Source organism: Pseudopodoces humilis, chromosome 1 (assembly GCF_049639895.1).
Source record: "Pseudopodoces humilis isolate 2021_Gansu_Grassland_sample_001 chromosome 1, ASM4963989v1, whole genome shotgun sequence".
Lineage (NCBI taxonomy): Eukaryota > Metazoa > Chordata > Aves > Passeriformes > Paridae > Pseudopodoces > Pseudopodoces humilis.
In genome coordinates, this window is record NC_142200.1 from 104853689 (window position 1) to 104880614 (window position 26926).

Genomic DNA, 26926 nt, shown 5'->3' on the forward strand with positions numbered 1-26926 from the left:
TAAAAATATTAATTTTTTATTTTTCCTTTTTTTTTTGCAATATCTTGAAAGGAATTTTTCCTATTTCAAAGCTACCTGACAAGTTTGAATGTAATGCTAACTTACATTGTGAAAACTGTAGGGATTGTAAAAGAGTTACCTGCAGCACGCCAAAGTTAGGCACTTGCTTGACATCTAAACCTTATATACCTTTTAATTGCTTCATTAACCTGAATGAAGCATTTATAACCTAAATAGTTCACACAGATTCTTAGGCTCTTTGAAATGCCTTCTGGAAGAACTTTTGTTTCTTTACCTCAGGCTCTTAGCTGAGCAAACACACATGCTCCTTCAGGAAACAAAACCTTTAATTCCCTTTATTTTAAACATAGCAGAAGCATGCACAATTATTTTAGGAGAATATGAATCTGATTAACTGTTGTGAACTTGAGGAATGCTGACAGTTTGGGATAGGCAAAATTGTCCATGATTTCATAATTAGGGGAAAATGGTTACAAATCTAGTGGTTCTCCAAACAATTTATAGAATATAGACTAATCTAACCCTCAGTTCCAATGAAATCACAGTCCACTTGAGATTGCTCTCACATCTTCTTATTAGAAGTACTTTTAAGAGGGAGCATTACATCAATGATAATTGCTTGTCATTGTTCAGGAAATGCTAAGCTGCAACAACAGACCATGAACTCATGAGTATTCTGCACTCAGAACACTTGTAAGATAGTCCTGTGGGCCGCATTTTAAAATTTGACTTCAGTTATTATTTAACATCATCTTACATTTTGTAGGAGAGCTTGACAAAGCATAATAATAACAACAACAATAATTTACTATTTTCAGTCTTGTGTCTGGCTATTACTCTTCATTGTATTTTGCATCAGGTTCATATATTACACAGAGTATTTAATCACTTGTTTGCTAATATTCATTTAGTGAATGATGGATCAAGATAACTCAAGTGGAACTGGCTGTTTTGCTTTGATTTTTAGAGCTCACCATTGGCAGCAATAAATGCCCTTCTACTGTATTATGTTAAATCTTATATTTCAAGGGAACAAAAGGAAGTGAACAAAATAAAATCTGTCTTAAACCAAAAGCCAGCATAAATCAATACAGGCCAGGTTCTTTCACTTGTTACCTGACAACTGATGTACATACAGCAGACCCAATGGTGCTATCTTCATCATGGCCTACATTTAGTAGTGACATGGACAGAAGAGGATGCTCATTATTGCACTTAATGGCAAAGGAATCAATGCAGCATGTACTTCATATACAGGAAAGGTGGTATAGAGCTTAAGGTCCTGTAGAGCCTCCTCCCAAACGCAGAGTCAGGAGCACTGCTCTCTGGCCACTGTAGGGAAAGACATGTTGGGTCTGCAACATTTCACTGCAGAGCAGCAACAGATCAGCTCTGAGAGACAGTGCTTCTCCAGCAGTCAGAATGGCACTGGGATGCCCCAAAGGCAGACTTAGAAGAAAACTGGCAGGGTTCAAATGAATGTACTTTTTTTACATATATGTATGTTTGAACATAAGCCTTTGTTAGTCCCCCATATACCTTGGAGCAATCAAAATTTGGCATCTTTCCCACAGAATGAATGTGTTCTCTCTATAAAATGCATAATGTCCTGTCTCAGAGACTATCATCATTTGCACACAAACACAAGTGAAGGGAGAAGCATGTGAATGCAGACACAGTGTAGAATGTAGAGGCACAGCCTGTGTTTCCTACAATTGCTGAGGGATTTGTATTGGGTGAGTAATGTAGAAACCTGGATGCCAGGCTCTGAATACTGTATCTAAGGAAGATTTGAAATAGCAACAGACATTAACATAATCACTGTACTAGACAGGCATATTAGTTCACTGAACTTCTATCTTCATTAAGTTGTAGTTCATTACTTACGCTTCTGACATGGAAGTGTGGATGTAGGCAGCCTACTTTTGCTAAGTGTTTTTGTGTATTAATTTTCGCCAAATAACTGCTACTATTTTTAAATGTTTATTTAAAAAGTAATTCATGTCTTTTTCAGGCTTGTTCAAATGAGTCAGCTCAGACATTCTAGAGCTGCTCCCAAATTATTTCAATTGTCCACGTATGAGTAATTAAAAGTAAGTTAGAAACTGAATTGCTTAAATTTATAGGGAACAAAAATATAGAAAGCCTGATCAGGGTGTTGGTAATTTATCTGGAATTCTGTGCAACTTCTGCTTGTTTTAATGAATTGATCCTTTTCTCTTTTGATATGAGGGTCTGAGAAAATCAAAGACCAAATGTGCATGTAATGATTTTACAGCACATAGCAATAAAATGAGATTCAAGCTACATCCCAAGATTCTGGAAAAACAGAGTGAATGCTTTAAAAGCAACTTGGCTGAACATTATAGCTATATGAGCTGTCTTTTAAAACAATGGTATATGAAATGTGCCTTAGGGGGTCTGTTTTGAGTTGTTCCTTATATTGCAGAAAGAAAACAAATGTCATAGAAACTGCTGGGGTTTATTTTGCAGGACTGGGATAAGAAGTACCATACAGAATTTCAGCTGTTGCAACCTGGAAAACTCAATGACTGTCTTTCTGGTTTAGGGTTTGATTTAGTGTTTGTTTCTGAGATGTCTAGGATAGAATATATGAATTATGCAGAAGACAACCCCATTTAATACTATAAAATGCAGTTTCCCCCATTTAAATTTGCACATAAAGTTCTTCCGTTGTCTCAATGGAGACTGCAGTCTGCTTGTGCTTATGTTTCTGGATGTGCTTATGCTTCTGCAAGTCAGAAGGAGAAACAAGAAATATTCTTTCTTGTTTATCTAAGCTATGGCCTGCTGATAAAGATCAGGGAAGAGCCTGCAATACTCTGAATTGCTTTCTTCCACTAATCTCTTTAGAATCTTACTTGCAACTAACCAATATAAGGTTTAAAACAGTTTTTATACCTTGGGTTTACTGTTTTCAACAACTTGTGAAACTTAAAAATAATTTGGATAGACTGAGCATCCCTAATATTCCAGGTGTATTTTAGTAGCTCAGCAAGGATATCTATCAAGTCATCTCTGGTTTTACCTGTCAGACTTGTAACATTCTCTGCCCTCTCTAAATTAAAAAAAAAACAACAACCTTTTTGGAAGAAAGAGACACAGATTTACTAAAGGTATAGAATAGGAGGTGGCAAGAACTGTGGGAGTATCAGCATGCAGAAGAGTAAGTCTCTTGTAGATAAAAAAAGCACCGACCATATGGGGCAGTTGTTTTCTTCAGTGAAAATATACTTCTACTGTTTTTCATTGTGAGAATTCACTGATGTTGTTGCATTTACCAGCTTTTCTTTGACAACCCATAGAAACAGCTCCAAGATTGATGATTTTCATCATCTGAGTCTGCTTCGTTGGCATATCATAATGAACTTCACTCCATGTGGTGCTGCTTTAGGTATCCAACACAACACAAACTCAAGTCTCATGCTACTTTTTGTGTTTGCTTGAAGATATGAGGTTGTTTTAACACCACGACTCCTGCATATAATTCTTCATGTTGTCATTACGGTTCATTTTTTCTTTAAATTTTTTGCCTTTACATATTTTGGCTTTTTGAGTACATATTTTTAAGTTTTATTTCACACTTAAAAAGGAAAAGCCTTTTTTAGCCTGTTTTATTAAGGAAATTAGCCATATGTTACTTATTGTCTATCTGTGCCTGTTTTTCCTAATAATCTGGATGCATGAGTCAATTTCAACCCAATATGACAAAGGAAATTGTGAAGTTATAAAAATATAGAGAAAATAGCTTTCTGAAAAGAATAGTTTTTTTCCTTCAGTGTGAGGAACATCTTTGTGGTGATCTGACACTTAGCTGGACACCAACAGATACATGTGGGATCTTGGGGATTTAAATGGAGGTCTAAATCCACAAAAGGACAATTCTCATTGATCCTTCTGAAAACCAAATTAAAATCTTCCATAATGTTATTGATTTTTTTTTTTATTTATATATTTGACTTCAGGTGAAAGCTTAATATGGCTGCCATCACAGACCAAAAATCACTGCTGACATTTATAATGTAAATATTGAGAGCAGTTGACACAAACGACTCCACAGTAGAAAGTGCACACGAAGGCTGGACATTCCACAGATGTCCCACTGGAATTCCTGGCATTTACCATACACCCTGTCTATGAGCTCAATTTCATGAACCTCCAGGTCCAATGGATGTAAGTTTTCAGCAAAAGAGAAGATGAATAGGAAATTTCAGGAGACACAATCGTGACTACAAATCCTTTGTGTGGGAAGTGAAGGAGTTGGGAGCTATCCTAAAGTGGCGGCTGTCAGGAGACATCAGGTCAACACAATGAGGATTAAAGGGGAATACCAAAGTTATTAAATGCTGACATAGGATAATGGTCTCCCACTGGCATATCAATGTAGAGATATTTGTGGGTAATTAATGTCAAAGCCAGGCAGAGATGTTTGTGTTTGAAGGAGATATCGATCCCCTGGCACAGTACCAGCATATAATGACTCTATTTCCCTTTTACCAATTGATTGGAGCACTATCAATTATTTTATCTGATGGAAGTTGGTGCAGAAGAGTGGCAGTTGCTATAACATTATTGAGTTGCTTAATATAACATTGATCCCTCCAGTTGGTTTATACTTCCTCTAGATTATTGCCAACCATGGAGTGGTTATATATGGTTAAATATGCAATTTTTATTTTGTGAAGATTAAAGTAATAACTGTAGGAAAAAAGAATAGGTATCTGAACACTTGATGGCAGGGAACACTTGTGCTTCTAGAACTTCCTCATATTTGCTTCTGTTTCTATGCAGAGGGACATAAAATATGAAATTTTACCCTTGCATTTGGTGCAATGCAGAGGAAAGTGTGGATTCCCTTAGGAAAAGCAGAGTCCAGCCTAAGTTGAATTCGTAGAAAATTTTCGACATAGGGTCATGGGAGTCCAACACCAGTGAAAATCTGAGCTGCTAAAGTGATTGATGAGAACTCTTACATATATAACAGTAAGCCTGAGCAATACTGGATAAAGTAAAGTTAGGAGAACTGACCTGTCAACCACTCTCCTTGGATGGTGAGGTACAAGTTGAATACTATTTAGATTTCGAAGATGTGTCCTCCTGAGTTCACCAGGAGATGGATGGGCTTTTAAGGAGATGTGAAATGCATCAGTCCTTTTTATGTGAGAATACTTTCTGGGAATGAGATCTAGAGAGCAGGTCTCTCACTTAGATGTTTATGACAGATCCTGAATATACAGAGATTTGGGCGGGGGGGGGGGGAGTGTTGTGGGGTTTCTTCTATTTGTTTGTATTCAGGGGGTTGTATGTTTGTTTATTGTATGGTAGGGGTACTTTTGGAAGGCTTCTAGGCCAAGTCAACTTGTAATAAATAAGGCCTTCACACAACTCAATCTTATGGCTACATATTATCAGCTTTTGTATTGTTACCTTTTTCTCAGACACAAGCTAGGTCAGTCACTCACAGTGGCCAGAGACTCTCCCATCCTTTCTTCCATCACTGAGCCTGTTGGGCTCTTTCTAATGCTCCTTCTTCCTGTGTTGTTAAAAAAACCCAACACCACCAAAAAGAAAAACCTGAAGAAAAACAGAAAACGAGCAAAAGCAACAGTGAAATGATTAGTCCTAAGCAGATCATATCTATGTTACATGGATTAGTAGAAAGTGTGAAGTGATTTATCCTCAGGAAAATCTGCTTTGCTTCCCCTCACCCCAAAAATGATCCAAAAAGTTGTGAAAAGGTTTGAGAAAAGAAAAATTAGATCAATACTCTTTTATATAAAATAGGAAAAAAACATCATGGAAAATTATAAAGTAAAATACCAGTTCTACTGAGTTCACAGCATGGCATGTTCTCAGAAGTTATTCTTTAACCTTCTTTCATGTGTTAACTAAGATACTACTTACTGAGTCTCTATATAATTTCACCCTTTTCCTGCAGACCAGATCATGGATCTTCCCATGTATCAGTTTTAGCAAAAGTTTTTCCTCCATATGAATAACTGAATCCTGAATCTAAGCCTGTATAATTTCACTTGGATTGCTACCAATTAGTCCTACACACTTAAGAAAGACCTCCAAAAGTACTATAATAAATGCAGGGCTCAAAATATATCTAACTGTTGTCTGAGCAAGAGTGCTTCATCTTCTTCAGACTTTATAACAGACTTAATCAAAACTGAATATTCAGGGGGGAAAAAGCCAGCCCATAAAGCAATGTGCTAACGCTGTTCTTCAAGCACCGTTGCCAAAGACTTCCTGACACTTGTCTGTTTCAATATATGTACAATAACAAAGTTTTTATGTGAATAGTCTCTTTGAATTTAGATACTTGCTCTTCAAATTAATAAGAAGACATTTCAATGGGAATGTTTGTAAGATATACTCTGTCTTGAGATAGATTAATGCTAGTAGAACAGAAGTGTTTCTCACATTGTTTTCCTTGTTTTATCATTAAAATGTTTTGCTTTGATGCTTCAGGTCCTTGACCACAAGTGCCTACGCATGCCATGTGATGTTTCTCCTTTTTAACTGTGTCAAGAAATGCTCTACCTTTTTCTGTGAATACTTCTGTTGTGCCTGCTAGTAGAACAGTATAATTTTTATTTTTTTTTATTTTTCTATCTCTTAAGCAGGAGTGTTTGAGTCATAAGAACAGCTTGTATCCAGTAAATACACAAATAACTATTTTCTAAAGTGGAGGAAGAAAGTTTAAAAAGTAAAAGCAACCAAACACACACACATATCACCTCCCTCTGACTGCTTCCTTTATCCACCCCCACTGAATTCCCATCACAAAATCTGTGCTCAGGACTCTCTGGGTTTCTTTTTGTTCCTGTTTAATCTTGTGTTTATTAGTAGTGGGCTAAGCCCAGGTACTCTCACGTGATTAGACAGCACTTGGGCTACTTTAATAAAAAGCTCCTATGTGCCAGTGCTGCTGCACTTTTGAACCAGACCAACCTCTGTGTATGTAGGATTTAATGGAGTTTGACCTGCACATAACTGAGACTTTCTGTTTTGGCTGTGATAGCAGCTGACTCTCACAAATGTTACCTGTTACCCACTGCTGCCTTCAGGGCACTTGCAGAATTGCTGGTACCACTGCTCATGTGATTCAAGAGCCTGTGGGCTCCTCTGCACTTGGCTTTAGATGATGCTCATGCTAAAATAGGATTGCTTTAATCTTTTGGGAGAGATTCCAGCCCAAGCACTGAGGCTTGGGATCAAGGTCAGGAGCCCTGTCAGCAGGCTCCTCCTGTGGAAATAGGCAGAGTGCAATGGAGATCCAGTGTCTCGAGGTACTGATGGTGAGGCCTGATTTGTTGTGAAAATAAATCACTGAAAATTTTCATGGTTTTACCTATGTCTTTGGTATTATAAATAGATTAATACTGCTGCTCTTGAGGAGTAGATATTATAATTGCATTTTGCATCCCTTCTTCAATTTCATTAAATCTCATTGAAAGGAAGCTGCCATTATCTGGCAGGAAGTTTGTGCTCTGTGGAGTCTTTGCAGTTGGTTTTAAATTGTGTGACCAAGATTTTCTTGGGAAATTTCTTTCCACCCATGAACTTTTTAAGTCCTTTGAGAGCTTAGTGTCCATTTCTAGACATCCTGATAGGATTACTGAAGTAAATATTTATCTTTGGAACAATATTTGGTCATGTGCTTTTATTTGAAATTAGGAAAAATGGAAGAAAGATCATCCACAACTATGTCTCCATCTCTCTCTGAAGGAATTCTAGCTCTTCTCAGTCAAGTCCAGGAAGGGCTGATTCCAAGATTGTGACAGCCATTTACTTTTATAGTATTATGCACAGGTAAAATGCCATTCTTATATTATTCTGAAAGAGACAAAGTTTGTTAAGAGAAGTAATTTTTTTTAGGCTATTGGATACAATGGGGGAAAAAGATTTTACAAAATAATACAACAAGCTTTTAGCAAAAAGCTTGCTGCATTTCTCTGATTGTATCAGAAACAGAAAGGAAATGCTCCCAAGTGTGGAAGCCTTTCCTTAACCCTGGAAGTTGGTTGCTTATCCTTGACAAACACCAGTTGGTCTAGAACAATTGTCTCACTGCTCTTGCTCTGCATATCAGACATCTGACAGCTCTGTTACTGCAGGCTGGGAGATGCCACTTGGAGAGATCAATAATGAGAGAGAAGGACACACACACATAGACACACCCACCTGCAGTGCTGCATCAGCTCTGGGGGACCAGCACAGGAAGGACATGGACCTGTTGGAGCAAGTCCAGAGGAGACCACCAAGACAGTTGGAACAACTCTTCTATGAGGGAAGACTAAGAGAGTTGGGATTGTTCAGCCTGGAAAAGAGAAGGCTTCAGGGTGACCTAATTGCAGCCTTCCCGTACCTAAAGGGAACCTACAAGAAAGATGGAAAGGAACTGTTTACAAGGGGGAACAGATTCAAACTGAAAGACAGTAGGTTAAATTAGATATTCATTTACATCACCCTTTACCGTGAGGGTGATGAGGCACTGGCACAAGTTGCCCAGAGAATCTGTGGATGCCTCATCCCTGAAGGTGTTCAAGGCCAGGTTTGATAGGGCTCAAAGCAGCCTGGTCTAATGAAATACACCCCTGCCTTTGTCAGGGGATTGGAACTAGATAATTTTTAAGTTCCCTTCCAAACCAAACCATTATATGCTCGGATTATTTTGATGAAGCCCAACTCATTATTACCAGCAAAGTTTATCAAATTGCAGGCAACTTCTCCCCATGAGTCATGCAAAATGGGAACCAGAACCATTTATAATAGAAAAAATGTCTCAGAAGATGTTTCAAAAAATTAAACTTCTCTTGTGATATATATAGTCCTTTTTTATTTCCACCAGTATACCTATCATAGCTAAAATACTTCCCATTGAGATATTGGTATATAATGAAATAAGGAGATTTACTACATAAGCATGCATTGGACTACTCTGCTTAGTTCTGTCATTAGATCAGAGTTTACCTCATGGCTTCCCTGGACATGTTCATATTAAGCAGGTGTTTTTTTACACTCTGTTAAAGAGCAGTTTTCCTATTTCTGTCTTTTTTTTACAAATAGTGAAATTCAAGTAACTCCTAGCTTAGTCTGGCAAGAGTTTTAGGGCAACTGGAGACCTGTACTGACCCCCAGTAGCAATGTTGTTCAGCGTTCAATGTTGTTCAGGTTTGTAGGCAATGAACAGTATATTCAGAGCACAAGTAAAGAATCTTTTTTGTAGCAGATTCAGCACTAGATGTGGCAGCACCATCATTGTGGGGTGCATGGCTGGGGTTAACATTTCCCTGCATTTATGTAATTTAGAGATTTACTAAAAAATAATGCACTGACTTTCAAATACTGGTGTTTAAATGAGGGGTGACTATTAAGACACTCTGTGATAATTTATCAGAGAGATAATCTCTTTAACAGAAAAATATCAGACAACTATTCGGTAATAGTAAGAAATCTGTTTAATAAGAAGAACTATTGTGGCTCATTTCTATCTTCCTGTTCTTTTTGTATCAGTGGAAGTCTAGGGTGGAGTTGACTTTTACACCATCTTTCTGGAGTGCTGGAGAGCTGATTTGTTAGAATAGCTGCGTGTTTCACCTTCCATAAAGCCAAGACCTAATTGAATGATGAGTGCCCAGGACAAAGTTCTTTCTGAGATACTGGTAGAGATACCATGAGAAGTGATATGTATTAGACCATCTGAACACTCTCAGAGGAAGAAAGGGAACATTAACCCTGTTCTATACTCCAAGAAATGGCGTTGTGGTGCATGATTCTTATCTTAGTGAGAAAAACTCAAATAGTTTCAGTCCCAGTTGATATATTCTGGTCCACATCTGACAAGCAAAACCTACTGTAGACAATGCTATTTTTGGTCCACTTCTACACTGCAGAGGAGGTGTGAGCTTTGTTGCCAAAGGTTAGAGGGTATTGTAGTGTTTGCTTGAAATTCCAGCCACTTCAACTGAAAGCACAAAGTTAGAAAATCTTAACATACTGACACTTTGAAAGATGATGATGTGAGAAAAGTACTTGAAACTGAGAAAGGAGAAAAAGTAACAATAGAATATTTGTAATAGTTATGAAACTGTCAGAAACTGTGTGTGAGCGCAGGGCAGATTACTTCGTTTACTTTCCACTTTTGTACATTTAATAGTGCACACAATTATTGTTCGTTAAGATGGCAATGTCATAATGATTGTTGAAATGTTCTGAATTGTCCCTGATTTCCCTAATCCTTACTGTGACTGATGATGTAACACCCTCACTAGTGCAGTTTAGTTTCCAGTAAAGTATTACAAAGTTTGATAAAAATGATTTCTGGCATTGTGCAGAATGAGTAACTTCTTTTTCTTGAAAGATTTTTTTTGTGTATGCCTTTTATGGTCAGTACATTTTCTTTCTGTAGATTCAGTAAATCAACATTAGTCAAATTAGGGTGGAGCAAATGAATGCAGCAGTTCCATAATACCCAGGCACTGAGGGGTAGCTGGCCTGGCTTTAATAATAAATGCAGAAAACAGCACTACTGCAGAAGTGAAAATGAGGGGTTAGAACTGGATCACTGCAGGTAGACACAACATACATTCCCATTCATGGATTTATTGAACTACATCCTTACACTAATCACTGTTCTCTTCATGCATGAGAGGGTTCAAAATCTTTTCATTTCCTGTCTAAATATATTCAGAAATAGTTTAAATCTTTGTGCCAGATTTGTACTTTATTTAACAGATATTCTTTTTCTGTTTCTCTCCTCTCTTCCATGTATTTATATTATTTAATTTCAGCCTTCACTGTGCCAAACTAAACCAACATAGACATTTCAGTCTGTTTCAATACCATTCTCCACTTGCTGACCATTTTAGGAGCCATTCCTTCCGTGTTCTCATTTAAGTCCCTATATCTTGTGTATGGGTGTCCAGAATTGCAGGTGTTATTCCAGTTTGTGCATTACAAGTGCCCTGTATCACATTATTTTTATACTTCACTATCCATGCTAGAAATTTCTCACTGATAGTGTTTTAGGATTACTGTTGCTTTTCTTAGGGCTTTTGTCATAATGACGGCTCTGTATACAAACTGTATTTTTTTTCTACTCTTTTTTTTTTTTTTGACAATTTTTTGAAAATTGGTGAATGCCAGATTAGAGCAGAAATCCTTTTTATTACCCAAAATCTTTTCAGTGCCATACCATTCTGATTTCTCGGGGCCTCAAATTCTTTCCTTTATGACAGTCTGACCTTTTCTTATGATGCCATGAGCAATACCACCAGTTTTGGGCTCCAGCAATTTTTGTAGACTCACTCTTAGATTTTTGTACCAAAGTCATTAACAAGAAGTCTAGAGCCTGAGACTGACTTCTGAGAAATTCTAGAAGTACTGCCCTTAACTTGATACCTCCCCTTTCCTTTTTGTGGTTTCCATGTGTGGTCTGCACCTCACCTACCACACTGATTCTTGTCTGAAATCCTATTTTGTCCAGATGAATTACTGATTTTCTGCCTGGCACACAGAGTTATATCAAAATATTTTTCTTAAGTCAGATGCAGGAGAGCTAAATTGTCTGCTGTGCTGATAAAGCCCATGACATTTCACCCATGAGAAACAAGAGTTATTTTGTCAAAGATTAGATGAATCAGACTTGATCCCTTCCTGGTAAGCCTGTGCAATATTTATTCCAGTCTCTATTCACCTCAATATATTTTTACTTACTTTCAAATTTTGTTCTGAAGCTGTGCTTGCTATTGAGATCAGCTATGACAATAACTAACTTCACCTTTCCCTCCTCTCTTTGTTAAGTATAAGCCTTGTGTTTGCTTTTTTATTTCTCTTGCATGACAAAGTCATTAAAAATCTGCTTTGCTTGCAAGGCCTGTAGGTCAGAGAGAATGGACTTCATGAGACAAAGGGTGTTTTATGGTGAAGGAAAGGGCATGATTTAAGAAAGAGGATGTTTTATATAAATCAGACTCTCTTGCAAATGATATAGCAGTAAGTTTGGCACATAATTGGGGTACCTTCATGTGGGTAGCTGTGAAAACTGAAGTTTCTGTGGGACCTTTATGAGGATGTCAAGGAACTGTGGCTATTTGCAAGTGTGAACACCAAACTGAAGGACAGAAGTCTCAGTGTGACAGGAGCAAGGTCCTCTGCTGCCCATTCTCTGGGCCCAGGAGAGACCAGGATGGGCACCACATCAGGGCTATGGAACAGAAATGTGTCACCCCTGGGTGGCTTTATGTCCCCAGTGAAACCCCTCCTCTGCTGGTGTGGGCATCAACTGGAGCACAGCCTCAACTGGAATGACATTTGTGCTGTCAAAACCCACTGATAGCTTGGGCTCACATCTTAAAAACCTTAACTGTGCTGATTTTACTTTCAAAGAAATTTCCCTCATGGCATTTAGAAATGAGAAGAAAAACAAGGAGATCGTAAGTTTTAGCTTCCTGTTAAACCTACTAGTGAAAAGTGGAAACCCTCGCATCTCATTGTTTGAGGAAGTGTTGACCTCTGAAATATAAATAGGTAACACAAAAAGAAATCAGCCTATTTTGAAATGGTTCCAGTATAAACTGGAACTCTAATGTGGGAGTGGGATTGGTGCTAATGCTATGGAAGAAAGAAGAGAGGAGAAGAGAGGAGAAGAGAGGAGAAGAGAGGAGAAGAGAGGAGAGGAGAGGAGAGGAGAGGAGAGGAGAGGAGAGGAGAGGAGAGGAGAGGAGAGGAGAGGAGAGGAGAGGAGAGGAGAAGAGAAGAGAAGAGAGGAGAAGAGAAGAGAAGAGAAGAGAAGAGAAGAGAAGAGAAGAGAAGAGAAGAGAAGAGAGAAGAGAAGAGAGGAGAAGAGAAGAGAAGAGAAGAGAAGAGAAGAGAAGAGAAGAGAAGAGAAGAGAAGAGAAGAGAAGAGAAGAGAAGAGAAGAGAAGAGAAGAGAAGAGAAGAGAAGAGAAGAGAAGAGAAGAGAAGAGAAGAGAAGAGAAGATGTGCTCTGACCCTGTGACAGCCAGATAAACAGATAATAGCCAGATAATACATGGAGCAGTTTGACTTCAAGTTTTTTCCAGCTGGAGCAGAAATATTTGCAATGACCAGGTTATAGCTCTCCAGGCACAACAACTTGGGGATAGAGTGTTTCCACTTTCAATTGAGCCATTCCACTGAGCTGCCAAGAGCAATGAAGTTACTAAGTTTGTGTCAGTTCATGCTCAGGAGGTATTTCCAGATATTGAACCAGGTTGGGTTCCAGTTTAAAAATAATCCAAACACAATCCCTAAACCAAAACCACAGCGGTTTAGAATTCAATTCAGTTCATACTCTCCGTAATTCCTTGCTGGGAAAAACTCCTGGCTGCTGAATTTTAATCTAACATAGGAAAAGTTTACTATTTATATTACTTTTACAAGTTTAAATGGGAAGGAGTTGAGTTGACACTTATTTTTCTAAAAGAGTCAGTTCAGTGCTTCTTTTGCCATACTAATTTTGAAACCAACATATCCAACCCATCCTACTGACAATGGAGAAATTTAGCTATTTCTTCAAAATCCAATTTGAAATCTCAATTATGTTTTGAAGGTTGGTTTGGAAGTGTTATTTCTCTTGTCACAGTAGGCTGGGAAACACTTTTCTTTTCCAGATGTATTCCTTCACAGTTTTTGAACTGGTGTTAATAACTTGTGTATGACGTCAGAGATGGTCATATTCAGTCAGGAAAATTTGGAAAATGCTTTCTTAGGGTATGATGGTATTTTTTCCAGATGAATATATATTGTTTAGCTTGTGTTATGAATGAGTTTATTTTAATAAAAGTGGGGGTAGTTCACTTGCCTCATATGCAATGTCTCTTGAGACATGAGTAGGATAATGCTTTGTAAAAAAACGGCCAAGAAATAATCCTAAATTTTGAGAAGTAATTTTAAATTGAAATTCAGAAACAAAGAGTGGTCTTATGATGATATAAGATGACTTTCATTTTTCTGTCTGAAATTGCTGAGTGTCTGCAATGGGAGTAATAGAAGAGAATTTCTAAGAAGGTTAGCTTAGATCCTTTTTCAAATAAAGCCATAGTCTAACAGAGAAATTTCAGCTGAAGAGTTCTGCTTGCTTCTTTTTGTTTGTTTATTTGTTCTGAGAAATCATTATTTTCATCTTTCTATGTCTCTATTCTGTGATCCTCATACATGCAGACGTATTTCTGGAGAGAGTGATAGTACACTTCAGCAAATAAGATCCTCAAGGATTTGGCAATCCTTGATTAGGCAATTACTCATGGTCAGGGTGGAATAAAGTGATTCAAAAGATATAAATGTATTCAAGAACCTCAAGGCATTATGTAAAAATTACTTTATTCAATTCTTGTAGTCAACAAGGACAAAACAAATAATGGATTTACAAAATAAAAGAGAAAATATATATCAAATAACAATGACAACAGTAAAACCAGAGACTACACAAGTATTAGAACAAGCTCTCAGGGCTTGTGTTATTATTAATACCTGAGACATTATACTGTAGATTAAATTTTGTCCTTTTTGTCCCCATTCTGATATTTTACAAAGATGTGACCTCAGCAATGTGTTGTCTGGGCCTCTTTCCCAGTCTACCATGTATTCACTTGGTTTATACTCAAGGGCTTTTTATCTCCCAGCATCATGAGGAGACCACCTGCACTACTTCACTTAACCCGAACTGTGTGATCCTCTAAACTTCTTTAGAAACTACAGAATTTGGGGTTATAATGAATTATATCTCTTAGTATACAATGCAAATGCCCTAGGATATAGGGCAGGAATTAATTTTAAAATGCTTTCAGTCTTTAGAATGAATACCTTTAAGCAAGTGACCTGTTTTTCCAGACTAAAATGCAATGTTTTAACATACTGGGTTTTTTAATAGTGGTATGACTGAAATGCTGGTTTAATGTTTCAGCCTATAAAGAGCAATAACATAAAGTAGGGTAATATTACAGCCTAATTAAATATTTCTAAAACATAACTTTTGATGACAGTAATTCTACCTATCCAAAACTATGCTCTGTCAGCTGTGGGATGATACAGCTTGGTTCATATTGGTCTATGAAATGAAAAACTCCAGTGGAGTAACTTATGAGCTGAATGTGCCACTTTGAAATGTATTATTTAAATAGCCTCTCTTGTTAAGACTGTGGCCTAATTAACTTGATTTGCCATTTGCCTTTCAAGAGGTCAAGTCTGACATTTGAAGAGTGTTAACTATTGTCTTTCTACAAGAGGTTGATCAATGATCACAAAGCCATTTGAAGATGCTTGGCACTTAGTGTGTTGCGGTGATGATCTTGGATAAAAACACTACCGAGCACCGATGTTCGATGTTCGGTGTTTCCTGAACAGCTTTCACCCTGCCACATCACTGTTTTCCCATTTTGTGAGTAGCAATTACTCAGTTTGGTCTGTGTTAAAAAGAGTATGCTTCAGCAGTTTTATTTTTGTTTTAGCAGTCTGACTTTGGGACTCTAGCCCAGAGAGTTAAAAACATAATTTACAGATTAAGACTATTTGTAGGGGGAGAAAATGATGTAGGTGGTTGCAGTTAGATAAGTAAGGTGCAGTTTTCACTGTGAGTTAAGGACCTTTGCCTCAGCAAGTCCATCTGGGTTCCAGGAAGGATTGGGAGTGGGAAGATTCCCCCACAGATTTCCCCACAGATCACCATGTTGTTGCTGCCAAGCTTAGAGCTGCTGGCTGCCCGTGGCAGACCAAGAATGGAATAGAGTGGGCTGCAGACATGCTAAGGAGTGTTCCCAGCCTGAGGTTTGTTGCACATGATTTTGCCTGTGCAGAGTTGTATCCAGTGTCCAGTTTCTTCTTTCTCACATTTTATTTTCATAAAGGGGGCAGGGGAAAAATGTTATTTGGCAGTTTAGTGCATGCATGTATAAAAATGCATATTTTAAAGGAGGTACAGTTTGTAGAGATGCAGAAGTGGAGGGAGGAGAGGCATTACTTCTAAGGTGGGCTGTCCTTTGTGGGGCTGTAGTAGTGGTGGCACTGCACATATTTTCAAAGAAGTCAAGGGCAGATACTAGGTGTGCATCTCCTGATTCTTGAGCAAGCAATGTAGTTTCAGCATAGCTCAGAACAGAACTGACATGAAAGATGAGGTGCCATTGCTCTAAGATGTGTGATATAGTGGACTCCCTCACCTTGAGCACAATCCTTTTTTTCTTTGATATTGATGCCATTTCCTCCTGTGCTCCCTGTCTGTTACCTTGTTTGGCATTTTGATTATATCTGGGATTGATTCAAAGCAAGTGGTTGAAGTTGGAGCGCTCTTGTCCTGTTCCATTTTCTGCAGTGGCAGAGGAGCTGGGTAAGTTTAGTTCACTTTATAGGTATCTGGGCCTTAGTCCACAAAGCTTTTACATTTTGGAAGCTGGCCTGAGTGATTAGGCAGAGGTATCAGGCAGCCAGCTGTCTCATACCCCACCATGGGGGCACAGAAGGCAGCCTAACAGCCTGTCATAAAAATGCAGCAGAGCAGGCATCTCATATACAGACACTGATGGTGAGTACAGATGTTTGTGCCAGGTCTGCATGGGTAATTCAGCTGTAACCTTATTTTCTAATAGAGGAATACCTTGGTACCAGGGAAAAGATTCTTTTCCTTCCTGACTTGACTGTTGGTTTGGCTTCTCCATTTTTTCATTTGGTTTTTCTCCTTGTAGTTGTCCTGCTTTTGCTCACTTGGAAGACCAAATGCCCAGCAAAAAATATGTTATTTACTCTAGTTGTTTTACACAAGGACTACACAGTTCCTTTGCAGTATAGTTTTAAAGATCTGATTTTAATGAGGAGGTCCATGTCCAGGAACAGGGAATGGGAACTGCTTAGGTAGTAAAGGGGAACCTAAAAAAATCCATAGGTTTCCCAGGTTGCTGTTTGCAGTGTTTTTCCTGCCAGTTTTCGTAGGCTCCTTTAAGTTTTTCTTACAGATGGAGCCTTAGCCAGCCTACTTAAAGCAGAATTAATTTTCAGTGACAGTTCCTCCTCTCTTGTGAATCAAAACAGCATGGCCTGTATTTCAAATGGTAACCAGAGTATATTCTGGATGAAGTATCTCACGGAAGGTCTTTGGAGAGGCATGAGTTATAACCTGTAATACCATCTGTGTAACTTCCTAATAAAGAAAATGAGTAATTAGTGGTAAGCGTTGGCTTTTTAGCAAGAATCCCTTCAGGAGGAGAAGCAATAAGCTGGTGCTCTCTAAACCAGTCAGAGTAAGACATGAAAAGTCAGCAATTCTGCCACAAAAGGCAATTTCTCATTGCAATGCTTGTGGGAGGTGACATCAAGAAGATGCACAGGCAGGGGCAGAGCAAATGCCTGCTTCTTCTGCACCCAGGAACTTCTGACCCCAGCCCTCAGAGTTCTGTGTCTGAGGTGCTGCAACAGTTATTAGAAAATATGCCAGAATGTAGCTTTTAGCAATAAACTCCACCAATGGGTACTATAGGGCTAAAAAGGGTGGCACAGGGTGATTGCTTTTACACTGCTCTTTATAAATGCTGCTTATCTACCCCCCCGCCCCCATTGCCACTGGCATTCTTCCTGATTTGTCTGGGGATGAAATTGAGTCTAGTTTCTTTGAGGGCTTAAGAGAGAAAGGGTGCAACAGGCAAAGGAATGGGGTATCAACGTGAAGAGATGTGAGAAGGTGCTTCCCTTCATAGGTCTGAGCTTAGCTGGCCTTCTGCCAGTGCCACTACCTATGTCTGTCTGCTGGACTTCAAGTAGACAATCTGTGGGCCTAGAAATTGTGAGAAATGCTTTTTATATGGTGGTTTGACTGGGTTTTTTTTAAGCTTTCCTGTAGCCATCATTACCCTCTGTGCTTTGCAAGACGTCAGGAACCTGACAGAGAAGCAGTGTTAACATTTGTATATTTTTATTTTTTTTATTTTTAGTTTTGTATAATATGTTTCTTTGTTAACCAACCTTCTGTAGGTTTTTCATATGTCTACTTCCTTCTTATTCTATGTGTTTTGTAGAAGTAGCCATAAAGACTTCATAGGCCCCAAGCAAATTTCTCACATTAATCAACAGTCTGTTATTCTTGAAGGTGTTTTCAAATGTAGATAACCCTATGATTCTATATCTATAAGGATACTATAGATATGCCAGAGCATAATTAGAGATATGTGCTTGTGGACCTATGTCCTTTTCTTCCCAAAAGAAGAATTCTTTTTCGGTATGATGAATTTAAGCCCTTGTTTTTTCATACAGTTTCCACTTCCAAGGAGTTTTCTCCTAGAATTGCATGACTAATTCATATGAAGTGCTCCCTCACTTCTGAAAACGATATTCCAATTTATCTGTCAGATTGTAAAAGTACATTTTCTTATTGTTGTTGATTACTGCCTTTTTTTAGTACTGGAAGTAGTGGAGATATCAAGAGGGAAGCAGAGAACTTTCCTGTTGCCCAGCAGTGTGCTGTGACAGATTGCAGAGGCAGTTCAGATTTATTTATAATTGGCACCTGTTTTGTCACAAACAAAAATAGGCTGCTCTTGAAACAAGATGGGGAACTCTTATCAACATGATGATCTTTGTAATCTTTCTCATTTCCTAGTTACATATAAGAGCCTCTTTTAAAATTCTCTTTGTACTTTGGCTTTCTGTTTACATTTCCAAACTACAGCCTTCAGGTCTGGTCTAAGCAGTGAAATCTCTGTATTTACTGAGAGCTGCAAAGGGAGTTATATTTACAAAGTCAGCCTGCCTGTGTGGACACCACTGGCTCCACTGGTTTCTTTCAGTTCACCATCACTGCTAGATGTGGCAGAGTGAGTCTGATGCCTACTTATTGTCACCTCTGGGCTGCTGGATCTGTTGGTAGTGATGAGTGCAGGGCTTTAGTGAGTGGTGCTGCAGCAGTCAGGGTTCTTCTTTCACCACTTTTATGTGGGGCATTGGGAAAGGTGGATTTTTAAAGAGTGGCTCCTTTATTTAATGATATACTGGGGAGAGGATATGCTTTTCTGACAAAGCTCCAGTAACCTTTAAAGCAAATCTGGGGAAGTTACTGAAGAGCTTGGGGCTGCATATGCCATGAACATCCTAGTCCTGAAGTTTCATGGAATCCTTGTTTTTCATTGCACATTAAAATATATTAAAATTTATTCTCAGCCTTGAGAAACTTGCAGAGAGTAGGATGCCTTTTATGTGTGCTTTTATTTCCAGTTTCCCCTCTATAGCACCATTGTAGATCTCACAGGTTCAGAGACATGGTATTGCCTTATGTTCTTAGGACTTTGAGTTGATGGGTGTTGCTGCCTGCTTAGCAATTTCTTACAATTTCTATTCTGACTAAGTATGTGATCAGGTAAGGTAAAATGTTGAAGCTCTCTTGTAGCCCTGTGTTGCTAGGCAATTTTGGTGGCTTTTGTTCTAATACCAGTTGAGTCTTCTAAAAAGAACTGTTCCCTAGGAAAGAAAATTACACGATTGGCAGCAATATTACTACTTCATTACTGCACTGCCACTGCCATGACCTGTTTCTCTATCATGTGCCAGAAAGGTAGCCAAAGGTTCAAATTATTGCTGGCAGACCACAGGCATCAGCAATATAGAAGACTTGGCAATCACTTATTTCTGCAGTATAAGGTGCCCTTTTTCTTATATGTTCTTGGATTACTGAAAGAATTTTTGATTGCATATATAAAAATGGTCATGGCAATACTTATTTTTACTGTACTGCATTTTCAGGGAGAAGCAGAAATTGCAATGCTTCTCCTCCTGAGAGCTAGTGAGAATTAGTTGCTCTTTGGTCCTTTTTTATTGGCAAATAATAATCCCAGAGGAGGCCATGCCAAGTGGAGATGATATTTCCAAGGTCCGTATGGCACTCTTCACTTGTGGATCTTGCTGCACTTCTGAAAGTGCAGTGGTTCTTTCCACCCGCCTCCTCTCTGATGAAATATTATTATCTCCATTCTGTGAAATTCGGGAAAACAACTGAAGGGATAAATGACTCACACTGAATTAAGCAGCAGCTCAGGAGGAGAAAGCACAGCTCTCTTTGAAAATTGGATCACATGGCTCCCAGGTACCTTTCAGACGGGGAGATGTTTTTGAAACCCTCTCTCCCTGGGACTTTGCAAACCAGTTTCCCAGGGTTCTGCATCACTGCTTCCACCAAAACTGTTCTGATGCAACTTCAGGATGCTTTTCTTGATGAGTTTCAGGGTGCACAGGATTTGTTAATAGCACCCCTAGCACAGAGGCTTACTCCTCACTGCAGGTGTCTGCCTGCCTGTCTGTATGACAGCATTTTCGCCAGGTGACCATGTTTAGATGGCTGACTGAATAATATGATTGATTTAAGCTGACTCCCTGCTTTTGAAATATTTGAGAATACACAGCAACCTTATCACTTTTATTTATTATCTACTCAATCAGGTCTATTGAAGTTCTATTTTGTAGAATGATTGTACATAGCTGACATCCTTGAATGAAGTGTCTCATTTGTGATTGTCTTTCATATGCATTCGCAATTTCATGGTTCCAAGCCTTAAATTTACAGAAAAATGACTGTTTAACTCACCTCCTCTTGATCCCCCATAATGTCATGAATGGATTTTGTAAATAATGGATTGGGTGGTTCCTAATTTCAAATATTCCCTTCATGATAGATATGGCTTTCATACCAGTACAATTTTTTTCATCTCTTGAATTCAAGAACTTCACAAGGGAGGTCAGAATGACCACATGCCATTTTAAAGACGCGGTGGGGGATGAGCAGTATCAACACAGCAGTTTAGCAGAGTCAGAAAGAAAGCAGAGTTTTCTTAGGATCAAGGGCAGTACCTTGCCTACAGAAGTGTATCACTGTGCCTGCTGTTCCAGCTTTTGGAGCAGGGTGATCTTATCTGTGTTATTCCCTACTGTTCCACAAAACAATCTAAGATAAGAAATTGTATTCATCTTTTCCTTCTCTTCCAAGTGGAAACCAGGTGAAGAAGGTAGAATGTGTAGTCTACTTTTTAATGTGGGGGGAAAATGTAATGAGCCCTTACAGCAATCAGCCAGTTTCTGTTGAACTGGTGGCCTTTTGTTCATACTGTCTTGGACAATGAGGTGACACAGCAGCCTGCTGTCTGGTCTGGTGCACTGGTCCTTTCCTGGAGTCTGTCTTGCATGGAGAAATCCCTGTTGTCCATGTTCAGTTCCCCAGAGCAACTTTGAAATTTAAATCTCTGCTGTACTTCAAGCAAAACACTTATTGAAACATCATCACACAGTCTGTGTCCTTTCAAGATAGGCTTGTGCAAATATGCAAATACCTAGCTGTTCTTGACACAGCTAAAAGAAATTCAGCCCTGATGATATTCTGTCTCCTGGGATAAGAAAAGGTGTTTAGAGGTGAGGTACAAAATGAAGGTTCAACTCTTTTCTTCTTTCTCACTTTTTTTCCCCCCTGTTGTTTTCTGCTAGTCCACGGAGGAACAACGTAACATGTCAAATCTGTTTACTCCTCAAATAGTCTGGGATGCTTGAATGCCTTTATTGTAACTTAGGAAGCAACTGACAGACAAAATTGTGTTGGGTATACACTAAAAATACACACTGTGGGAACCACAAGAACTCCCAGGTACAAATTAGCTCTTTTTTTGCCAGTGGAATTTATGATGAGAAATGAACTAAGCTTCTTTCTCAAAGTTTCAGCTATAGATCAGCTAGAAACTTGAGGGACTACTTGTATCCTGAGAGGTGGCATATTGATCTACAGCTCCACAAGTGTGCCAAGAATGGAAAATCAACAAGATCTTCACCTGATTTATGTCAGCTAGACATCTGTGGCTTGCATTTTGAAGGTGATCTCTCAGAGGAGTAATTAAAACTTGATGGTGAATAATCATGATGATTTGTGTCCCCACATTGCAGCTATCTGGATGTTTTTATGTGGCTGTAAATGTGGTTGGTCCCTGCTTGTGAAAAGGATGGTTGGAAATTACTGGGCTTAAGGGCCAGAATTTTGCAGACAGCTCTTATGCAGAAGGTCTCCAAATTTTTCCAAGACTAGACCTCTGTTTCAGTTTAGAGCTAGTCAAATTGCAAGCTAGTGAAAAAACAAATTAAGGAAGTTTTTAATGAGTAAAACTAGGCAGCCTCTAAATTTTCTCACTCTGTAGAGAGAGACAATGCTCTGATATTGGAAATACTGACTTGGGGCTGGAGAGTGGGCAAAGATAGTAGATTATAGCTTAGTTTTACTTTGGTCTCAACACAATAGCAACAACAGCAACAATATCACCTTTTCCTTCATCCTCAACTCACCTGTCAAAAGGAGAAGGAAAGTATTGGGGCAAAGGTTATCCTTCAGTAGATATTTAAACACTCTGAGCAGGACAGATTTAACTAAAGCTGCAGCCTGAAGATTTTTCCATTGATTTTCCATATGATTTCGTACTAGTGTGGATAGAATTTTCAAGGCATACAAAAGGCTACTGCTGAATCAGACTCGATTTCTTTCTTTTCTCTACTATCTGGATGATGGTGGGAGTTTTGAAGAAGCTGTTTATAATTTGGTTTTGAATTATTCCTAGAATTTGTCTTCTGCTTTAAGATATTCATCCTGCCTTCTAACAGGCCTAACTTTCTCTGTTTATATCAGTAACAGTGATTTTTACTCTTTCATTTTGAAACTGAAAGGCATAAAACACCATCCGTTGCCTACTTATAAAATAAGGTAGGGAGAGGGGAGAGGTGACATCTCTAATTCTGCATGCAGAACAGTCAGCATGCTAGATACAGTTTGAGGCGGATTATCATAAGGAGAATGAGTTAGAACCAATGACCAATTTTCTGAGAATCCCTAGCCTTTCCATTAATTTTGATTTATTGATTTTTATGAGCAGGAGCAGTGAGAAGCTCAGGCTTTGAGGAGGATCAGAAAGGCCAGTGAGTGTCGAGGGTTATTGCCTTGTTTCGTGCTGTGATTTATACAGTGAAGGTACTGGCTGCATTCTTCTGCTTGGTGCTATTTTATTTCTACTCATCATTATATTATTTCATGACTTAAAGACAAGTGCCCTCTGAGAATCTGTTCTGTTGTGTCCCTGACATTATTATAGGCTGAAGGTCTGATTATTGGAAATGCTGAGCCCTTGCAGCTCCAGTGGAATGAGTGGAAGCTGAAGGTGCTCTGAAAAGCACGCCTGAGGCATTTCGTTCTTCTGAAGGGAATGAGTTGTTCATCATAAATATAGGTCCCTGTTTTGACTAATTCCCCCCTGACTGCAAGTCCTTTGAAGTAAATGGAATTTACTTGATTAGAATTAAACCTGTGATCCAAATTTAACTCCCATCCCTTCCATGTAGCTGAAGAACTGATTAGATCTTAGTAAATCTGATGTTAAAATTAAGCTTCCAATTTACAAACAAGCTCCAGAGTTTGGCTTTCTAATTGAAATACTGCATGCTGGGAAAGATCAGAAGCCTTTTTGATTTTGTTTTTTTTGTGGGTTCAGGTGGTTCTAAACATAATTCATGTTCCTACAGCAGAGCTGATGGTGCAGCAGAGGTAACTAAATGCACTGAGAGTTTTGTGCCTAGAAGAGGTACCAAGACCAAGTGTCTGCAGCTGGTGCAGAGTCAGACTGCCTGAGCCCTTCACATCCCCCTGCACAGAGTCTTAATTCTAATTTGCCCAGTTCCAGTGAGAGGAAGTGGATTTCAGACAGTGATTCAGCCTCAGGAAAATGTGGTTTATCCCAGTGCTTGATAATTCCGTTGTTCTTGCACAGAAGGAAGTTTGCCTAAGTAGTGGCTGTTTGATCCTGAAGTAAGGAAAGATGCTTTTGTTTAAGCAGTGACTTCTGTTTAAGTGACTGCCAGAAAAGTTCAGAGGATCATGCATGAAGATGTGAAAGCTGAAGTTGAGAGATTTGGGGACTAGATATATTAAGAAAGCTTATTCAGCTTGACTTTCTATCTTTGCCTTTTTAAGAACATAGATATGCAACCTATCAATGTGGCCCTGCAAGTCATGGCAGAGTTTGAAGATTCTTTTCAGTCCTTGGCTAAAGGCCTTTCTCTACTCAGGTTGCTCAGATGTGCCCAGAGGTCAGCACTGCTTCAGTCCTTAGTTTTTTAAAAATTAATTCTCTGTTCAAGGAGAATCACAGTACACTATTGCTTTTCCATTTCAGGATCATCACCACAGTGTTCCTTGATTATTTTACTTCCTTATTTGATTAAAAATAAGGAAGTTTGGGGATTGTTTTTTGGGTTTGTTGGTTTGGTTTTTATTATGTTTGTCTCAAGTAAGGGATAGATTATAGAAGATCCATTGCTTTTGATTCTGCTTATTTTCAAAGAAAAAATTTAATCAGTTATATTCTCATCTCTGTATCTGTCAACATTTTTCCTGTTACATCTGTATGATATGGTAGATCACCTGGCATGTCAGCAGAGATTCACATTTCAGTGTGTACATTGATCTAATCCTGTTTTGTGAGTGATGGGCCTTGGTGTTTGGTTCTAAGCAGGCAAGATGGATCATGCTGTTAAAGCAGTGGGAAAGGCTTTTGTTTTCATGGGGAGAACTGTGCTTTTTCCCTTTGTCTCTCTGTCCCAGACTGAGCAACAAAACTTGGCACAAACAAAAGTAATTGAGAGAATATTCAAGAGAACAGGTAGCTGTTTCCTCTTCTTGCTGTTGGTCTCCTAAAGACAAGGGTCTATGTGGTGTTTCATTGTCTTTAAGACTGTAGACCAAGGCTGACTTTTCACAATAGTGTTTTGACATCCTTTGCTCCAAGAATTGGGATTCCACTCAAATACACTACTTTCTAAATTTCGTGGCTGATTGTATTTTACATTTATTTTTTGAAGCTCCTGCCTGTACATGTTTTATTCCACCCCCCCTTGTTTTTCTATTTTTAGCCAGTGAGACCTGCAACGATTTCCATCCCATGTTCTTCACCCATGACAGATCGTTTGAGGAGTTCTTCTGTATCTGCATTCAGCTTTTGAACAAGACATGGAAGGAAATGAGGGCAACTTCAGAGGACTTTAACAAGGCAAGAAAAAGGGTGGGGTGGGAATAACTGGGAAGAATGGTGAAACAAGGCCATATATTCTTCCCTAGAGGCACAGGGATTTACTAATTCCCATTCCATATCCTCCCAAGCCTAGAGATTTATCTCTTTGGATGCTTTGTACATCAGAATGCCAGCATTTAGAAAGTGGTGGATAGAGGATGGGAGATGTAAGGAAGTTCATAGACCTTTTTCAGTCATGTTGCACTGCAGACTATGAGACTAAAATTCTGGCTTGAGGGGAAATTCTGCCTTTTTATGTTAGCAATATTATGCTGAACTGCTGCAGCTTCCAAGGTTGTAAATAATGCAGAGAGAGTACTGCAGTGATAATTCTGTGCATCCCTTTCATTTCATGTGAGCACTAAAGTGATAAAATATTCAGGAGTGGACACAATCCTGACAGAGTGCTGTGCAGTTTAGCCTGCTAAAACAAAAACAAAACCAAAAAAAACAAACAAAAAAACCCCACCAAGCAACCAAAAAATACCCAACAAACAAGAAATAAAACACAAAAATCCCCCACAAAACAAAACAAAATACAAAAAAATAAACCTGAAAACCAGTGAAATAAAAATTCCACCAAAAAGCTCCTCAGTAAGAATTCTGGAAGCTTCAGCCAATCTCCTGACCCACAGAAGAACAATAAAGAACAGGTCTTTCTTAGTGTTCCCTAGATATCCAATTTTTATCCAATTTACCTTGAGGCTGAACAGTATCTCTGGCATTTTCTAAGAATGGCAAGCTCATAGTTTTGTGGCCAGCTGTCATCCTTATCTTTGTTGGGATCCTCTGACTGGATGTTGAGCTTCTCCCTGGGAGATGTTAGTTATGGAACTGTTGGTTTGGAATGAAAAGTGAGACTGCTGCTCTGTGTCAGCATGTGCCTTACAATGGCTCTGAAGTCACCAGACTCATATGCTATGCTAGAGCCTGTAGGAATGATCATGCCTGACTTCTAATTGGAACTGTTTATTATTGAAGTGGTCCCAAAGTCCATTTGCTACTTCAGAGGGAAGGTGAATTTTTGGGTCACAATGAAGAATAACCTTTGTTGAGTTCTTTCAGGCAAGTTAGCTAGCAGCAGTACCAGAGCCCTGGTACTGAGAGAAAGGAGGTCCAATATGCACACTGTCATAGCCAGATGACCTAGAGGCTTGTTCTTACGTGGAATTTCTGACATGCTTCTCCTACCTAAGGATCCAGGAACACAGAAGGAGCAATAACAAGATAATTCACTGAACGGGGTTGCTAAAATCAAGAGCTTAAAAAGCAACTTTATGAAGACTAATTCATAATATGTGGTTGTTTTAAAGAAGTGTATTTACAGCTGCCTATTACTTACAGCCCTTCTATCTCAGTAGAAGTATTTGTCTGCATAATTTCCCACAGCTTGAGTGGAAATATTATTAGCAATCCTAGGGGATTCAGATAAAGAATGGTTCAATTTCTGGCACCCGCCCAGGTCACCCTAAAAGGAAAATAAAGAAATTTACTTTGCAGTGTTAGGCATTGTTGTGGAGGTTCATAGGAGATCAGGGAGTTTTTTCTCTGATATGACTAGTTTGCTACTTGTGTTTTCTGTTGCTGATAGTCCTGCAGCTTCACCTATCAGTTCTGTCAGGTTCAGTAACACTGGCACTGTGTCCTTGTAGACATGGGCAGTTCTTGACTCTGTGGGGCAAACCTGAAACACTTGCCATTGGGCTACCAGGGCTGGTGTCTGGTGATGGCACTGTGCTGCATGATCCTGAACCCAGGATCTCTGCCTGCAGAAATCACTCCTGATTTTGTAAC

The 26926-nt window shown here is 38.9% G+C and overlaps 1 protein-coding gene across 4 annotated transcripts in view; it reads left to right on the forward strand.

Annotated features, from left to right (window-relative positions):
- The window catches only part of ELMO1 (engulfment and cell motility 1), a 302673-nt gene that overhangs the window by 174061 nt on the left and 101686 nt on the right, over positions 1-26926 (forward strand). For all 4 annotated transcript variants that reach the window (XM_088054072.1, XM_014248665.2, XM_005519061.3 and 1 more), the window contains one exon: positions 24975-25111. In XM_088054072.1, coding sequence (XP_087910198.1) covers positions 24975-25111 — 137 coding nt within the window. The remainder of the gene's footprint in view (positions 1-24974; positions 25112-26926) is intronic.